Source organism: Hoplias malabaricus, chromosome 11, assembly GCF_029633855.1.
Source record: "Hoplias malabaricus isolate fHopMal1 chromosome 11, fHopMal1.hap1, whole genome shotgun sequence".
NCBI classification, from domain to species: domain Eukaryota; kingdom Metazoa; phylum Chordata; class Actinopteri; order Characiformes; family Erythrinidae; genus Hoplias; species Hoplias malabaricus.
Window position 1 is genome coordinate 5568185 of NC_089810.1, and position 18543 is coordinate 5586727.

An 18543-nucleotide genomic window follows, 5' to 3' on the forward strand; every position below is an offset into this window, starting at 1 on the left:
GAGGAGGCGGAGACCAGGACATAAACAAAACAGAGCCATGTGCAAATAAAGCACATGGCGGGGACAACAGACTGACAGGACGAAGGCGTGACAATTATTTTGTGGCCTCAATATATTGTTTAGTGGCTTCAATATATTATTTTATGGCTTCAATATATTATTTCATGGCCTCAATATATTATTTTGTGGCCTCAATATATTGTTTAGTGGCTTCAATATATTATTTTATGGCTTCAATATATTATTTCATGGCCTCAATATATTATTTTGTGGCCTCAATATATTATTTGATGGCCTCAATATATTGTTTTGTGGCCTCAATATATTATTTAGTGGTCTCAAAATATTATTTCATGGCCTCAATATATTATTTGATGGCCTCAATATATTGTTTTGTGGCCTCAATATATTATTTAGTGGTCTCAAAATATTATTTCATGGCCTCAATATATTATTTGATGGCCTCAATATATTGTTTTGTGGCCTCAATATATTATTTAGTGGTCTCAATATATTATTTCATGGCCTCAAAATACTATTTTGTGACCACGACTTGCTAAATAAACCCACCATGTCACCTCAGGGGCTCTGTAGTGTGGGCATGGTGTTGTTAGTTTAAACACAGTCTGTGCTGTGAAGGACTGAACCCCTAGTTGAGGTTTAACAGTGTGAAAGTGTGTCTTGATTTATGCGTTTTATACACAGTGATGATTACTTACCCAGTGCACCCCAGTTTACTGTTTATCTCATCTGCCTCCAGTCTGTCTCTCTCTATCTCTCTCTCTCTCTGTCTCTCTCTCTGTCTGTTTCTCACTTTCTCTCTCTACTTCTGCGCTCCATTGCGTCTCTAATCGAGGCCATGGCTGTGAGGAAACTCTTTCTCTAAATGAAGCTGAAATTAGCAGCCCATCAGTGAAAACCTTCCCCATTCCTTAAACTGATCCACCGCTACGATACAGCTGTAATGGGTTCCCACACTGCCTGCTGATGAGTGTGTGTGTGTGTGTGTGTGTGTGTGTGTGTGTGTGTGTGTGTGCCAAGAAAATGGCATGATTATGTAAAACACCATTAAGGCCTATTTACACCAAGAACAAAATATTTGATTAAAAAAATGTGATTTTCATTGTAATGTTACCCTCTCTGCAGTGCAGTCAGTTTATCGCTGAGAACGTGGGATGAAGACAGAAGAGCAAGGACACCATTCCCTTGAGTAGTAGTAATAATAATGATAATAATAATGATAATAAAGGCACTGAGTAAACAGCATTCCACACCCTAGATCTAAAAACAGACCTGAATAACAACATGTATAAATATATATAAAATCATATAAAGAGCTATATACAGTCACTAAGAAGTGCACTAACACACACACACACACACACACACACACACACACACACACAGCTATCACTGCTGCTGTAAACCTGTAGTAGATTATAAATGTTGCTCCATATAACCACCCTCTTAAGCGATTTGCGAGGTTGCCAGATATTTGTTACAGCAGTAAGCGGTTGCAGTGTGTGAAAAAAATTAACAAAAAGATCTTTGTGTTTTAGATTGGTGACCACTAATCTAAGTCCCGCCCCCAGGTCAGAAACCACTGCCCCCTACTGGCTAATGAAAAATGACATTTTTCTTTGAGTATTTAATGCATCGACTGCCTGAGAAACCGGAGCTGGATCAGAACACATTACGGTCATAAACGTGGGTCCACCCGTCTCCTGAATGCACAGACACACACACAACATCCAGACACAGGACGCACTGTAATAAAGAGTGTAAACAGGACCCGTCATCCCACACTCATCCAGTGGATGAGGTCAACTCCCAGTAACATCAAATAAGTGTTTGAAGCTGGCCTCACATTTTTTTAGCCTGCGATCCAGGCATCTCTGGAGGTCAGATGGCAGCGTGCCTGTGCCAAACTGGCGTCTGTGTTTATCTGTGTGTGCGCGTATCGGAATCCCCCCGAACGACCGCCCGTTCCCTCCTTCTCTGAGCTCAGTGGGCTCTGTCAGACACTAATGGCTTATTAGCTGCTGGTCAGGCTTTTATTTCTGAGAGGGACGAGGCGCTGCCCGGCGCGGGCTCTGAGGGGGTGTGTGGACGCCGTCTCTAAGTGGCTGCAGGGCGATAATGGCATACGAGGCTTCAGTGAGCAGCAGATACTGATCTGCTCATTAGAGACCATTATATGTACGGTTTCTCTCTCTCACACACACACACACACACACACACACACATTATTTGGAGTGTTTGTTCCGCACACTGCCACTGAACCTCACAGGAGTAATGTCCACCCTCTGTCCTGCCCTGACCTCTGACCCCTGTGATGTCATGTTCAGAGCGTACGTGGAAAAGAGCTCAGCCACCCCCCCCCACACACACACACACCTCCCTTTTTTTTTCTTCACTTTTTATACTCTGTCTCTGTCTCTCCCCTCCTTCACTGATATCTCTCATTCTTTGCGCTTTCTTTCACTCCCTAAGCGCTCTTTTTCTCTCTCTCTCTCTAGTGTCTCTCCGTCACTCCTTCCTCTCTTTTCCTTCTTGCTCTTCTTACTCTCTCTCTTTCTTTCTCTTTCTCTCTCTCTCTCTCTTATCTCTCTCTCTCTCACTCTCTCTCTGAAGTATGTTCATTGCTGTTGAAACTGCTTGGTATTTATGCTATTTGGCATCAGGTCTCTCTTTCCCCCTGAATTCAGTCCAAATTTCTCGCCCACATACCACTCCCTGGTGAATGTCTTGTGTTTCAGCGGCCTGTTCTGAGGTCACCGACCCCTTGGTGCCCTGTACCTCAGCAGGGGCGATGGATGTGCCCTGGGGAGAGGTGTGAGTGTGTGTGTGTGTGTGGGTGGGGGGATAAGGATAGGATAAGGACAAAGGAGGTCATCTGACCTTGGCACTGAGTCCCTGGTCATCTGCCACTTTTATATCCTCACCCTTGAGAAAGCACAGCTCTCCAGCTTCAGGTCTGTATAATTTACCACACTGGTTTTTGAACAAAGTGACGTGCGTGTGTGTGTGTGTGTGTGTGTGTGTGTGTGTGTGCGTGTGCGTCATCCTTTAGCCACACAGCTGTGCCACTTCTTGCTTTGTGTGCAGATCAATTTGAGACTTATCTATGGGTCACTACAGTTAATCATTTCTGAGGACCCTGCTCCAGTCCGTGTCACAGGGCGCGACATAGCGTTGCTCATGTTTCTTGGTCCCAGACTTATGTGGTTATGTGCAAAGTGGACAAGGTTCCTTATCGTATCTGCCAGTCGACTGAGCTGTTTAAACACATTTGCTTTAAAAGCCAAGTTAGTAAAAGGAGTGAACAAATCCTAGGCTTTTTCCGAGGCCGTGGAATGCTCCATTGCTAACTTACAGTGCTCTTATTTCTGCAAAGCCTCTCCAGCATACTAATGCGATCCTGACACAAGGGTCCTCAGAAATGTTGTTGTGAGGGTGGCCAGTAATCTCAGTCTAACCTTGAATGAAATGAAATGGCTGCTCAGTGGCGTTCTCGAGCTGATGATCTGTTTTGAAGTACGTTAGCACTGTAGCCTGCACACCTACCTCATTGATCAACGTTGTGTCATCTTGTATCATCCTTTGGTCCTTCATCAGTGGACACAGGATGCCGTCGGCTGGATATTTCGGTTGGTGGACTGTTCTTAGTCAAGATTGAGGGGGTTTAAAATCTCCAGAACATGTCCGTGTCACTGCAGCACTGAGAATGATCCACCACCCAAGTCATACCTGCTCTGTGGGGGTCCTGAGCATTGAAGAACAGTGTGAAACAGGGGTAAACAAGTATGCAGAGCAGCAGATGGACTACAGTCTGTGCGGGTGAACCTGCGTGGACAGTGAATATAGAAACAAATTATTGCAAGGTCTATCACGACACTAGAATTCCATCCAGCTCCTGTTCCAACCCAAATCTAATCAAACAGTGAAAGGATGAATCGGCTGGATCAGGAATTGTCAGACTGCTGTGGGAACTAAAGCCACGGCATGGAAGGAGATGTCCAGGAGCAGAGTGAGTGACCACTGCTGTTCAGTGCTGTAAGATCTTACTCATAGATTGGCCATGGGAAAGTGACTCAGAAGTGCAAATGGTGCAGGACGAGAGAATGTGACCTCATTACTGACCTCTGATCCCTGCCCTTTAGTCTTAAGCTATTTTTCATTAACCACTCGCTGTTATGGTTTCACACAGCTATGTGTAGTTTATCCCAGTCATGGCATTGTCACCGTAGATTACACACAACAATACAAATGTACATGGAATACCTTATCTAAGTGTGTTCGATCACGGTGTGTGGGCTCCCTGCAGCTGCAGTTGCGCTGTAGTGGGAATAGGAATACGATTACATTAGATGGCATTTACTGATGGCCTGTCAGCTCCAGCTATGGTAGGTGCACTTCAAAACCATTTAGAGGCCTTTGGTTGTTACCTCACACCCCATACACCTGGGACCTGAAAAAATAAAGCCGCCTACACAAGGACAGGGAACAAATCAAGTTAGGTACCGTAAAAACCGAGTACTACAAACACAACATTTTCATAGAAATGGGGGCATTTCATGATGTTGTCACACGTCCTGATGTTATTTTATGTTTATGTGAAATTAACATAAACATTCAATGTAGTATTCATTCATTTATTCGTTGTCTGTAACCGGTGGGTCCGGAGCCTACCCAGAATCACTGGGCGCAAGGTAGGAACACACCCTGGAGGGGGCGCCAGTCCTTCACAGGGCAACACATATATTCACTCACACCTACGGACACTTTTGAGTCGCCAGTCCTTACCAACGTGTGTTTTTGGAGCATGGGAGGAAACCGGAGCACCCGGAGGAAACCCACGGAGACCACACCACACTCCTCACAGACAGTCACCCGGAGGAAACCCACGCAGACACAGAGAGAACACACCACACTCCTCACAGACAGTCACCCGGAGGAAACCCACGGAGACACAGGGAGAACACACCACACTCCTCACAGACAGTCACCCGGAGGAAACCCACGCAGACACAGAGAGAACACACCACACTCCTCACAGACAGTCACCCGGAGGAAACCCACACAGACACAGGGAGAACACACCACACTCCTCACAGACAGTCACCCGGAGGAAACCCACGCAGACACAGAGAGAACAAACCACACTCCTCACAGACAGTCACCCGGAGGAAACCCACGCAGACACAGGGAGAACACACCACACTCCTCACAGACAGTCACCCGGAGGAAACCCACGCAGACACAGGGAGAACACACCACACTCCTCACAGACAGTCACCCGGAGCGGGACTAGAACCCCCAACCCTAGATCCCCAGAGCTGTGTGACAGAGACACTACCTGCTGCACCATTGTGCCACTCATTCAATGTACTATACAACCATTAAACATAGAACAAACCACCAAACCATTACTTTCACTTTGAGGCAAAAGACACATAGACTAATTTTATTACTTCTAGTAAGATATTTCTATTATAGGGGTCCTAATTTAGGGCGGCACGGTGGCGCAGCAGGTAGTGTCGCAGTCACACAGCTCCAGGGGCCTGGAGGTTGTGGGTTCGATTCCCGCTCCGGGTGACTGTCTGTGAGGAGTTGGTGTGTTCTCCCCGTGGGTTTCCTCCGGGTGCTCCGGTTTCCTCCCACAGTCCAAAAACACACGTTGCAGGTGGATTGGCGACTCGAAAGTGTCCGTAGGTGTGAGTGTGTGTATGTCTGTGTTGCCCTGTGAAGGACTGGCGTCCCCTCCAGGGTGTATTCCCGCCTTGCGCCCAATGATTCCAGGTAGGCTCTGGACCCCCCGCGACCCTAAATTGGATAAGCGGTTACAGATGGATGGATGGATGGATGGGTCCTAATTTAGCTAACGCTAACCGCATGTGCTTCCCTAACACTTTAACAGCATTCTGACCTGCCTGATAGACATCCATTCCCACTAAGTCCAAAGGGAGTGGACAGAAAAGGACATTTTCCTAGACTTTATTAGCTTTATTAGTTTAGCAAAAAAAAAATCTAGATAGGCTAAATTATCTATATTTTTCAGACAACATTTAAAATGGACATATAAAACAAATCACTCACAAACAAATCATTCTGATATGGGGCTACAACATACACCACCAGTGTTCGTGTCAGGGTGAATGGTGACTCATTACCATTTAAAGGAACAGGCCCTGAAACCGGACATTCTGAACAGGGCCGGTTACACAGAGGGAGAACCCTGCTGTGGGGTTTGATCCGTGTGGTATTTTGACCAAATCTTGTTACCCATGTTTCATTAAGACATCGACTAGAACGTGTCCCCTTTAAGTAGTCGAGAATATTTAGTCTTTGGTACTATCACATAACACCCAGAAAGCACAACTACAATATGTGTATGTTAATTCCTTTACAGGTGTGTTCCTGCCTTTTTGTGGTTGTTCTTGCTAGTTGGGCTTTATGGGTGTGTGGTGCGCCCAGTGATTCCAGGGTGGCTCCGGACCCACCGTGACCAGTCAAATCAATGAATGAATGAATGAATGAATGAAAAACTGATGGTACTGTTGTGTAATGTAACAAAGATATGTGACAAATTGCATTCTACCATTAGTGTGACTATATCAACTGAGACTGAAGTCACTAGAAACACACTCACGCACACACACATATACACACACTGTAGAGAGGCGATGTCAAGGACAGATAACAGATCTAGCCTTGAACCATACTGTGTATATATACACATCCTGATGGAAATAAGTTGCCTGCAAATAAAGACAGAGCAAATACAGCCATATCTTAAGAACATTCACTTCCTAATAGATATCTAATTGTAGTTAGCCTCCTTTTCGAAACAGGTCTTTTTCTCCTGTTCATAAGTGGATAGCAGCGCTGTTTCAGACAGGGAGAAATAGCTGCGGATCTTAATTAACCTCTCTGACTGTAAAACGGCTCTGCTCGGGTGCACAATAGCACAGTTAAAACTAACGTCTGGAAATAGTGCTCCTATACAATGGGCCAGACAGGCTGTTAGCCTGCAGTAATGCAATTAGCCCTGTTGCAGAGGTGACCCCTGTTCAGTTACATGCTTTAGCATAGTTTCATTCAGAAAGGAGTTGATGGGAAAGCTTGGAAAAGGCCAGCACATAGGGGAAAAAATGGCCTTTTCCTGGAAGCTGTGGCTGGAATGAGGGGTGTTATGTTGAAGTTAGCATACTGGACTCCTGCATTCTTCAGAGAGGGGGAGGGGGACTGTGTGTGTTGTCTGTTGGAAGGGAGATATACATGTAAGCTTGTTGGTTATGTTTTAAATATGTGCGCACACGTGTGTGTGTTGTGTTTGACGTGATTCTACGTAGCTACCTCTCTGTTTCACCGTTTGCAGTTGTGTTAGCGAGGCTAGCTGTGCGATTTGTCACTGTTGATGTTCATACATGCCTTCAGGCGTATTGCTGATCTCACCAGATCTCGCAGGATTTGCCCAGAGAGAGAGAGAGAGAGAGAGAACTGAAACCTGAGCCATAACTCAGATTGAAATGAAAAGGCAAATCAGCACAATCTAATTAACTAAGCGGCTCAGCTGTTTAACTCCTAGCCTCCTTTTGGCTTTCTGAGGTTGGGTGGAGACCTCAGAGGTCTTCTATATTTCAAAGTATGTCACTAATTATGGAGAAGACACACACACAAACTCTCTCTCACACTGGCTGAGTTCCTCAGGGGAGGTAATATCCCTCACACTCCTTCCGTTTACCCTGCAAACCCAATCAGCTCCCCCAGTTCTCCTTACACTCCACGTAATACCATTTACTTCCTGCCACATTAAAGCTAATCTTTTTATTGCAGTGAGCGAGAGGAGAGAGAAATAGTCTGCTGCTTGTGTGTGTGTGTGTGTGCAGAGAGAATGAGAGAGAGAGAGAGAGAGGCCGACGCCGCTACACACCATCAGCCCCCTCCCCACAGCCTACTTTTGATTAAAGAGGGGGGAGAAACAGCCGACTGATCCACTTTGTAGTTTTTAATCATCTCTGAGTATTAGCATGTTTGGCAGATAAGAAGACAAATAAAAATGAAATTTCAAATCCGCAAATAAACAAATGCAATTATCTATGGAAATGAAATGTAGAGGGAGGGGGTAGTAAACAGACTATGAGATTATTGGTGTACTGCACTAGGCTAAGCTTTTGTTTTTTCCTGTGCTGAACAGATAGAGTAGGTCTTATCCGCTATCTACTGGAGGAGGGAAGATTCAGAAAGGCCCCAGAGGGCTGTTCGGGCTCCGTGCCAGTTTGGAAAAGTCTGCCTGTCAGTGTCTTTGATGCAGGATCTTGCAGGACTAATGGTCACCCTGCAACTGTTGCTGTGTGTATTTACAGTGTTGTCTAAAAGCCAGGGACCACCAGTGAAAACTGAAAAATTAACTCAGAATATTAAGAAGCTAAATAGAATTTTTCAGATTTTAGTTAGTGTTTAGTTTGTGAACACTTTGACTTTCCAGTTTTATAGCTTCTAGTTTGTTCTAGCAATTGATGGCGATGTTCTATTGCTTGGTACTTACTTAACATGGCTCTACATGATTTCAACTCCCCACGAAATGTAGCTGGTGACATCGCAAAACCCAGACTCTAACAGGAACCACAAGCTTTGGGAACCACAACAATGGCAGCACTAACGCTAAGCGCACTGCAGGTTTACACGTCACGTTTAGTCTTTACTCGGCTTGCTGCGGAACCACGTACCAGGTTTAGAAAGCAAAGATGTAAAAGCAAAAAAAGTGGAGCCAATCCAAGCCGAGTAGGTACTGTGCAGTGGAAAAGCACCATTAGAAGTTGGTTTCGTTTTCTGCGTTTCACAATCCCAAGCACATTCAGTGGCTCATGAAACTGGCTTGTAACTCACTCAGTGATTCATGCATACTATTGTTTAGAAACTATTCAGCGTACAGCATTAAATGCACTGTGATCTGGTGAAACCAGATATTTAGGTGGTCCTCCAGGTCGTAGATGATATTAAAACCTTAGAAATCAAGGGTGGTCTCTGACATTTGTACAGCGCTGTACGTCTGGGGGGCCATTTGTGCTTTCTCATGCGTGTGGCTCGCAGTGGTGGAGAGTGTGTTCGTATGTGAGTGTGTGCTTGTGTCGGGGAGTTTGAGAGAGACCTCGCGTGCGTCTGTCGGATTTTGTTCCTTCATCATAAGCAGTTTAAAAGCCCCAGTGACAGACCTCACAGCTGGACTGACAGCTCCAGCAAAGAAAGAGAGCCTTTCTTGTCGTGTCCTTCAAAGCTGCATGAATATTGCTGTTGGCCCGGGGGGGTGGGGGGGGGGTGGGGGGGGTCGCGGATGTCAGAACACAAGGATGTGCATTGTTTGGCTCTGCACGCCGTCACTGGAGTCACCCCGGAGTGGAAGGATTCTCTCCAGGAGACTGTCGCTGTTGTACTCCATGTTTCTCACAATAATTTCATATCAGAAACAGCATCCATGTTACACATCAACAATGTCACCGCAGCAGCCGTCACTCACAGGAATGTGTCATGGAGAATCCGATTGGCCAAGAGATTTTTCCCCTTGCGCTTAATGTGATTGATTGGCCAACTCTTGCTTGGTGTCTAGAGCTTACACCTTTAATTTAGCTACAATTGTGCTAAGCTAATGCTCATATGTTGTGTAGGAACTGTACTGTGATAGGGGCATGGAACATCGCTGCCACGCAGCTCCAGAGTCCTGGGGTCCTGGGTTTGTTCCTTGCCTCCATTCACTGTCCGTTCTCCCAGTATCAGCATGGGTTTCCTCCAAGAGTCTGCGTACTTCACAGTTTTTCACACACAGGCGTGAGCATATGATCCACTGTTATGGACTGGAACCCTGTTCAGTGCGTGTTCCTGCTTTGCGTCTAGGGACTCCAGGTAGGCTTCAGATCTCTCTGAGCAGAATTAAGGGCTTGCAGCAAATGAATGAAAGAACTCGATTAAAGGGACACTATGTAAGGTTTGGTATTTTTACTCCTGGGCTCTCCCTACAGTTGTAGCTTGTAGTTTACTTTTACAGAACTGCCCATAAATCAAGAGCGAAAGGGACGAGGTGGTTTCCTACCCTCCTTTCAAACTTACATAGTGCAGTTTCTGCAGTGCTGAACTCAGTGTAGCAACGACCGAGGCCCTGTTCTCTGTATTACAGCTTAGTGAAGCATCACAACGAGTTTGAAGCTGTATTTTTGAGCTAAAAATACTACCTAGTGTTGCTTTAAACCATCACACACTTGGCCACAAACCAAGTTCAGCTGTTAAGGTGGATCGTTCCATTAAAGGTATTTGTCACTCAAAGCAAAGGCTGTGCTAGAAATCAATAGGAGCAATCAGCGGGGGCTCATTAGCACCACTTTGCAAATGAGATGATGCCAATTGATTGGCAATACATTAACTGTTAGCCTTGTTATACCGGGGAAATGTCCTCTTAACTATAGTAATAGAAACACAAAGCTACTTATTTTAGAAACAGTGAAAACAGGGCAGACTCATAGACCACTAACACACTAAACCCAGCGTCATTGCTCACAGTGCTATCAGTGGTTTTGTCACTGCCACATGTAATTTGTGCCCAGTCCTGCCAACCGAACACTGCAGCTCTTTGTTCTGAATAAACACATTGTCGCTACATAGCGCAGTGTCCAGCTCCTGCTGCCTCCTTCCTGAAATGTCTCTAGCAGATTGTGCTGGAATTCAGCAGACCGGTGCAGAAACGTCCAGAAGGAGGTGTATTGAGAGCGGCTGGGAGAAAAATAGCAGTCTAACCTGGATCCAGGAGCAGATGGGATTTCCATATTCTCCTACAGTGACCCACATCTGCAGTGAATGGCGGCTGTGTACTGGAGGGTCCGGGTTGGACCGGGTCATGGTCGGAGTGACGCGGACGTCCTGCCCGGCTGGACTTGGGGCAAGAGGGGGCAAGAGCAGCAGGGCGCTGAGTGTGAGAGTGTGTCTATGGAGTAGAATAGTGTGTTGGTGTGAGGAATGCTCTGGCAGCCCGACCCAAAGGAGAGCAGGCCATGCAGACACAATGAGCCCACTGTCTCATACACACGCGCACACACACTGTCTAGAACTCTCAGAAACATATATGTAAATTTAGGTCACATGGTCAAATATCTTGCATATCAACTGATAATGAAAATCACCACTTAAGGGCTTAGCGATAAATTATAGTTGTATTAGAGATTATTTTATAAATTGTCCACAGATGTGAGTGTGTGAGTGACTGGGTGAGTGTGTGAAACTGTCCACAGGTGTGAGTGTGTGAGTGACTGGGTGAGTGTGTGAAACTGTCCACAGGTGTGAGTGTGTGAGTGACTGGGTGAGTGTGTGAAACTGTCCACAGGTGTGAGTGTGTGAGTGAGTGACTGGGTGAGTGTGTGAGTGACTGGTGAGTGTGTGAAACTGTCCACAGGTGTGAGTGTGTGAGTGAGTGACTGGGTGAGTGTGTGAGTGAATGTGTGAAACTGTCCATAGGTGTGTGTGTATGAGTGACAGGGTGAGTGTGTGAAACTGTTCACAGGTGTGAGTGAGTGTGTGAGTGACTGGGTGAGTGTGTGAAACTGTCCACAGGTGTGAGTGTGTGAGTGACTGGGTGAGTGTGTGAAACTGTCCACAGGTGTGAGTGTGTGAGTGAGTGACTGGGTGAGTGTGTGAGTGACTGGTGAGTGTGTGAAACTGTCCACAGGTGTGAGTGTGTGAGTGAGTGACTGGGTGAGTGTGTGAGTGAATGTGTGAAACTGTCCATAGGTGTGTGTGTATGAGTGACAGGGTGAGTGTGTGAAACTGTTCACAGGTGTGAGTGAGTGTGTGAGTGACTGGGTGAGTGTGTGAAACTGTCCACAGGTGTGAGTGTGTGAGTGACTGGGTGAGTGTGTGAAACTGTCCACAGGTGTGAGTGTGTGAGTGACTGGGTGAGTGTGTGAAACTGTTCACAGGTGTGAGTGAGTGTGTGAGTGACTGGGTGAGTGTGTGAGTAAATGTGTGAAACTGTCCATAGGTGTGTGTGTATGAGTGACAGGGTGAGTGTGTGAAACTGTTCACAGGTGTGAGTGAGTGTGTGAGTGACTGGGTGAGTGTGACTGGTGCTCTCTCCAGGGTGTGCTCCTGTCCTGTAGGATTCTGGTTAGGCTCCGGACCCATCACAACACGAACCAAGAGGGCGTTCTTACAAAAGATTAATTGATAAATGAAGGAACTAATTTTCCGTTATGAGTTAATTTAATTTTAGCACAAGTTTCTCACAGTTTAGAATGTCCTGCAGAAAAAAAAGTGGTGCTAAAGCAGAATTGTTTATTATCATTTTGCTTTTAAACTGTTGCTCCTTGTGCATTAAAAACTGTGGGAGTTTGTGTTCCCCGTGGATTTAGTGAAGTTTTGCTTGTGGCAAATTTCAGGAAACAGAGTCAAAGCGTAGCAGCGGCTCTGTCACGTTCCTTTGTTCCAGCATTTGTACAAAAGTGGGTTTGCTGATGCATTTGAAACACTGCGGGGCGTTTAAACCACGGTTTACTTTTGTAAATGCACCTGAACACAGCATGTTGTGGATAATACACTGGAATATAACAGATCACATGTGGTCCGGCTTAATTAAGCAGTACCTGGCTCAGTTAAATATCCTGGGAACTCTAAAATGGTTCTTTTTCAGGCCTCAGATTTGAGTAGGAACAATTTTGGACCTTGAAGAAAACGCTTCTGCATCACATCCAACACTAAAAGCTAGTTTTGATTGATCATTTTTATCGTTATAATTAACGAATAGATTCGTAGCTTCATTTCGAGGAAAGCACGGTGCAGTGCTCCAGTGCTCACATACGTACGTGCGCATGCTGCACATATTCATATTATTTAAATCTGTGTCACAACACTTCATGCATAAGCAAACAGCCGAGGTGTTAGCGATATTAGGCTCATTTGCATGGTTGTCACGGTTGGAGGCAGGTATTTAAGGCAGGTTTATCTGAGCTGTCTGCAGCGGAGTGGTGGAGGGTGGGGTTAGCAGCTCCCGGTGGAGGAGGGGGCTCATTAGGTGATGGATGAAGGCCGGAGGAGGGGCGCTAATTGAAATGGCGCCTGATGTGATAGACTAACACACACACACACACACACACACAAGTGACAGCTCTGATTGCACTTCAGCTTAGCTCCCTGACAGAGACGAAGAGCTAAGACCTATCACTAACATCCGAGGAGGAAAAGTGTATATAAGTGTGTTATTGTGTGTGTGTGTGTGTGTGTGTGTGTGTGTGCACCAAAAACCTTCCTAGTAACTGTGCCATAGGGCGAGATGGAGTGCGGCTCAATTGCCATGGAGATGAGACACCACATCCCTCAGCCTAAGAAAGCAGCCGCTATGTAAAGATAAGAGCTGCGGATTCCCAGAGCGTATTAAATCGGTAGGGAAGCTTTTTGATGTGCCATCAGCCATGCTCTTTAATTCATGGCACTTCCATTCCAGCTGAATCACTTCTCTTTGGTTAGTGCTTTTCCACTTTTCCTGATCAAGATCCACCTTCACACAGCCCTGCTGGAATATGAAATATTAAAGGGGTAGTTTAGCAGTTTACACTACTTTTCTTTCCACAGAAAATGAAGGAATTTGGTGAAAAATATTTTATCTCTGAAGTTTTATTTTTGACATGGTGCTACAAGATTAAAATATAACCAGCATTGGAACTGTATACTTCACCCAGTCACTCACACACACACACACACACACACACACACACACACACACCTGTGGAGAGTTTCACACATTCACCCAGTCACTCACACACACACACACACACACACCTGTGGAGAGTTTCATACACTCACCCAGTCACTCTCACACACACACACACACACACACACACACACACACCTGTGGAGAGTTTCACACATTCACCCAGTCACTCACACACACACACACACACACACACACACACCTGTGGAGAGTTTCATACACTCACCCAGTCACTCTCACACACACACACACCTGTGGGGGGTTTCACACATTCACCCAGTCACTCACACACACACACACCTGTGGAGAGTTTCATACACTCACCCAGTCACTCTCACACACACACACACACACACAGACACACCTGTGGAGAGTTTCATACACTCACCCAGTCACTCACACACACACACACACCTGTGGACAGTTTCATACACTCACCCAGTCACTCACACACATACACACACCTGTGGACAGTTTCATACACTCACCCAGTCACTCACACACACACACACACCTGTGGACAGTTTCATACACTCACCCAGTCACTCACACACACACAGACACACCTGTGGAGAGTTTCATACACTCACCCAGTCACTCACACACACACACACACCTGTGGACAGTTTCATACACTCACCCAGTCACTCACACACACACACACACCTGTGGACAGTTTCATACACTCACCCAGTCACTCACACACACACACACACCTGTGGACAGTTTCATACACTCACCCAGTCACTCACACACCTGTGGAGAGTTTTACACATTCACCCTGTCACTCACACATTCACACCTGTGGAGAGACCCAGATTACTAATTAGTTACAAGCATGAAAAACAACTGAAGCAGATACAGATATGCACCACGTAAAAGCATAAGCAGATATGTTTAAGATGAAGGTTGTGGGTTCAAGTCCCGCTCCGGGTGACTGTCTGTGAGGAGTGTGGTGTGTTCTCTCTGTGTCTGCGTGGGTTTCCTCCGGGTGACTGTCTGTGAGGAGTGTGGCGTGTTCTCTCTGTGTCTGCGTGGGTTTCCTCCGGGTGACTGTCTGTGAGGAGTGTGGTGTGTTCTCCCTGTGTCTGTGTGGGTTTCCTCCGGGTGACTGTCTGTGAGGAGTGTAGTGTGTTCTCCCTGTGTCTGTGTGGGTTTCCTCCGGGTGACTGTCTGTGAGGAGTGTGGTGTGTTCTCTCTGTGTCTGCGTGGGTTTCCTCCGGGTGACTGTCTGTGAGGAGTGTGGTGTGTTCTCCCTGTGTCTGCGTGGGTTTCCTCCGGGTGACTGTCTGTGAGGAGTGTGGTGTGTTCTCTCTGTGTCTGCGTGGATTTCCTCCGGGTGACTGTCTGTGAGGAGTGTGGCGTGTTCTCTCTGTGTCTGCGTGGGTTTCCTCCGGGTGCTCCGGTGTCCTCCCAAAGTCCAAAAACACACGTTGGTAGGTGGATTGCAGACTCAAAAGTGTCCGTAGGTGTGAGTAAATGTGTGAGTGTGTGTTGCCCTGTGAAGGACAGGAGCCCACTCCAGGGTGTCTTCTTGCTTTGTGCCCATGAACTGGATAAGGCTTAGTAAGAGCTTTATTTGTCATTGTACATGGTGCAGCGAAATTCCGACCGTGCAAACAACAGACAACACACATCCACAAAGCATTCAACGAGTTTATAATGTAGCGTATACTGTATTAATACTGCATATAGTAGCAGCAATTTGGTAAAGTAAATAAATAGCAGATGAGGAAGAGAGGAATAGTCCAAGACATAAATGAATGAGTTCTTAAAGGTTTGGGAATGCAGAGGGGGGTAATGGATGAAACAGCTCTGGGAAAGAGACTGTTCCTTTGTCCTGTACAGACAATGAATGGATGAATGAATGAAAACGTTTAGAGACAAGTAAAATGCATATTGCAAATATCTAGATCAATAGGATTAAAAACAAAAGGCCAGTTAACATGTTTCCAGGTTGTAAAACTGATTCTGAAAGGGCTGGACCCGGCTTGACCTCCTGACCTTCTCCCTCCCTTGTATGAGTGTTAACAGTGATGTCATGCACGGATATTTGTCTTTTTCAAGACAATGTGACCTCGAAGAACAGCACAGAAGGAAAGACTTGTGGACATCTGAGAGACACCCGTGACACTACGCTGACACATTTCAGGAATCCACACTGAGACTTTTTAAAGCACAGATGAAGCACGGGATTAGACTGCATCTTAAACACAGCGAGGCCCTGATGCAGATGATAGGTCAAATACCATCAAATCAAAACAGCTGAAATTTCATTTTATCTTCATTGAGCTGCAGTGTGAGAAATCATCTCTGCAACATCCACGTCCACGTAGAGCCGAAACTGTCCCTGTGCTTGTAGAGCGAGTTTGGGGCTATGTACCAGGTTAGATTTGTGCTGTTGAAGTAAATCTGCCTTTCACAACTAGTACAATATCCCTGTTAATTGTGTAGCTGCAGTGGAAGAGGGGGAGTTATATAAGACGTAAACTCGCAGTGGAAAAAGGGGCAGAGAGAAAGGCCAGACAGTGGAGAAAAGACAGGAATTTTGGGAGACGAAAGGAAAAGATGTGGACAAAGTAGCAGTGGGGGAGGTGTGTGTGTGTGTGTGTGTGTGTGTGTGTGTGTATACAAGGGGGAAGAAAAACTAATGTCTGTTTCCCTCGCAGGTCCACACGGAGGCTCCTTAAACATTCCTCACAGGCAAAGGATGGAGGGAGGGGGAGTAGCATTAACATAAGAAGGACCTCCTCAGCCAATCAGAGCGCAGGGAGAGGGAATGCCAGGACTGAGCAGGAACAGGGAGGGTGTCGGGTTACGGGACATTCTGACCGCCCTCCTCTAGCCTGAGAGCGCGAGAGAGAGAGAGAGAGGGATAGAGCAAAGGACAGACAGAGAGAGAGAGAGAGAAAAGGAAAAGAGAAGTATACAGGACAGACTCATTCTTGGCCTGTGAGATCACGGAATAGGACTATGTGTGCCCGTCTGCCATGACTTTATGACTTCTTTCTTTTTGCTCGGGCCTAGACAGCGCGTGGAACTTTGGGACTGGAGGTGGCCGGTCTTGGGGGGGGTCTTTTTCTTTTCTTTTCCTTCCCTTTATTGTGTTTGTTTCCCCTGGGGTCAAACCTCGGGGCCATCGAGAGCGGTCTGGACTCCCCGAGACTCCCACAGCGGCCCTGAAAATGAATTACCTGGTGAGTGAGTGTGATATAAGAGTACGTGTGTGTACGTGATGGTGGCTCTGTGCAGTTACTCTCCTGCTGTGGAGGAGCCTGTGGAGTCAGCAGGCTGAGGAGAGTGAACACTGGGGAACTGTTTTATTCTATTCTAATGCCTTTTGTTGAACCTCAGCAGGGGTTGTGTGTGTGTGTTGTGTCTGTACTCTCTGAGCTTGTGTACTGTGTGACTTGTAAACGTCTCTGTGCTTTCTCACAACCCTCTGGTTTCTAAAACATATTATTAGTTGGAAAAACAGACTTGCCAGAGGAGGTAGAATGGAAAACATGTAGACGTGTCCTTCCTCAGCCCTTTAGAGGTAGAGCCTGGATTGCTGTGTGTGCTGGGAGTTTAGCTTTTCTCTTTTTTTTTGGACCAGCTTTTTCTTCAGGAGCAGCGAGTCGAGCACTTTCAGAAAGAGCTGTGTGTGTGTGTCTCTGTGTGTGTGTGTTCGGAGCTGAGAGAGTGGAACCGGAGCCATGGAGGCACAGCGCTGCTGAGTCAGGAGAAAGTTGAAAGATTAAGGTTTTATTATAGAGGGGCGTGCAAGGAGACTAAGAGAGAGAGAGAGAGAGAGAGAGAGAGAAATTGGTTGCAGAGGCCAGGCCAGAGTCTTGGCAAGCGGCATCCGTTCCTTGCTATTGTTTGAAAGTGTTGGCACGCAGTCAGCTTGTAAGGGCAGGAATGACACAGTGCTTTGGTATTTGGAAGCAAGAGCTGGGACGGACATTTGTTTCCGTCTTAGAAGACTTTGCTCTCTGAGGCTGACCCCCTGCGTGGCCTTGGGATATTCCCCAAAGAGTTTTACGTCTGTCATCACGGCATCAGCCGTCTTCATGCCATATTTGATCATCTTGGGCTCGACAGAAGAGAGCAACACTTCGCCTGGAGTCAAACATATTTCTCGACAGTGGAAAGCTTTGGTCTAAATAAGGAGTTTGAGCCAATTTTGGAACTCTTGAAGATATTTATAAAGCTGTAAACATGTTCTTCCACTTTGTGACGAGGAATAAGCTTTTGTTCCTGTCACGGATGCTGTTTTAGTAGCTTCTTAAGGTGTATCTGTCGAGCTCTGAGCCACCGCATGAATAAATCAGGCAGAGGTAGGCGTCTGAACTGGATTCCCTAATTAAATCGCCCCTGTAACTGATGGAGCTTGGCTCATTGGGCTGATCCTGAATCAGCAGCTAAATAAAGAGTGCTGGCTCATGTTGGCCGTGAGCGTAGGCCCCTGAGAAAGAAGAGAAGGAGACGGAGAGAGGCCTTTCTTCTAAACTCCTGCCGTGGACCACTGACTCACCCCTGACTCACGCCCACCCTCTGGGGTAAGAGAGGGTGGAATTCCCCCCGCCCCCACTCAGAGTCCTGGAGGTCCCAGAGACGCTGCCTGCTCCTCGTCCCTCGCTAATTATTAGTGGAAGTGATAGTACTTTCAAGGTAGAAGGTCCGCTCCTGTGTTGATCTGGAATCAGTGATATGGGGCATACATGGAACGGGAGGCTAAGATCTTGATTAAACCTGGATCCACATCGAAGGGCATGTTTTTCCCAGAATTATGACTCATGTGATAGGCT

General features: G+C 46.4%; 1 protein-coding gene across 2 annotated transcripts in view; it reads left to right on the forward strand.

The window, feature by feature from the left end:
* bcar1 (BCAR1 scaffold protein, Cas family member) overlaps nucleotides 1–18543 on the forward strand; it is a 129271-nt gene that overhangs the window by 61147 nt on the left and 49581 nt on the right. Inside the window, exon 1 of one of the 2 annotated variants that reach the window (XM_066684999.1) lies at nucleotides 16578–16947. The exons of the other annotated variant lie outside the window; for it this stretch is intronic. Within the exon in view, the coding sequence (XP_066541096.1) occupies nucleotides 16936–16947 (12 nt within the window). The 5' untranslated portion in view covers nucleotides 16578–16935. Of the gene's footprint in view, nucleotides 1–16577; nucleotides 16948–18543 lie in introns of those variants that run through there. 2 annotated transcript variants of the gene reach the window in all.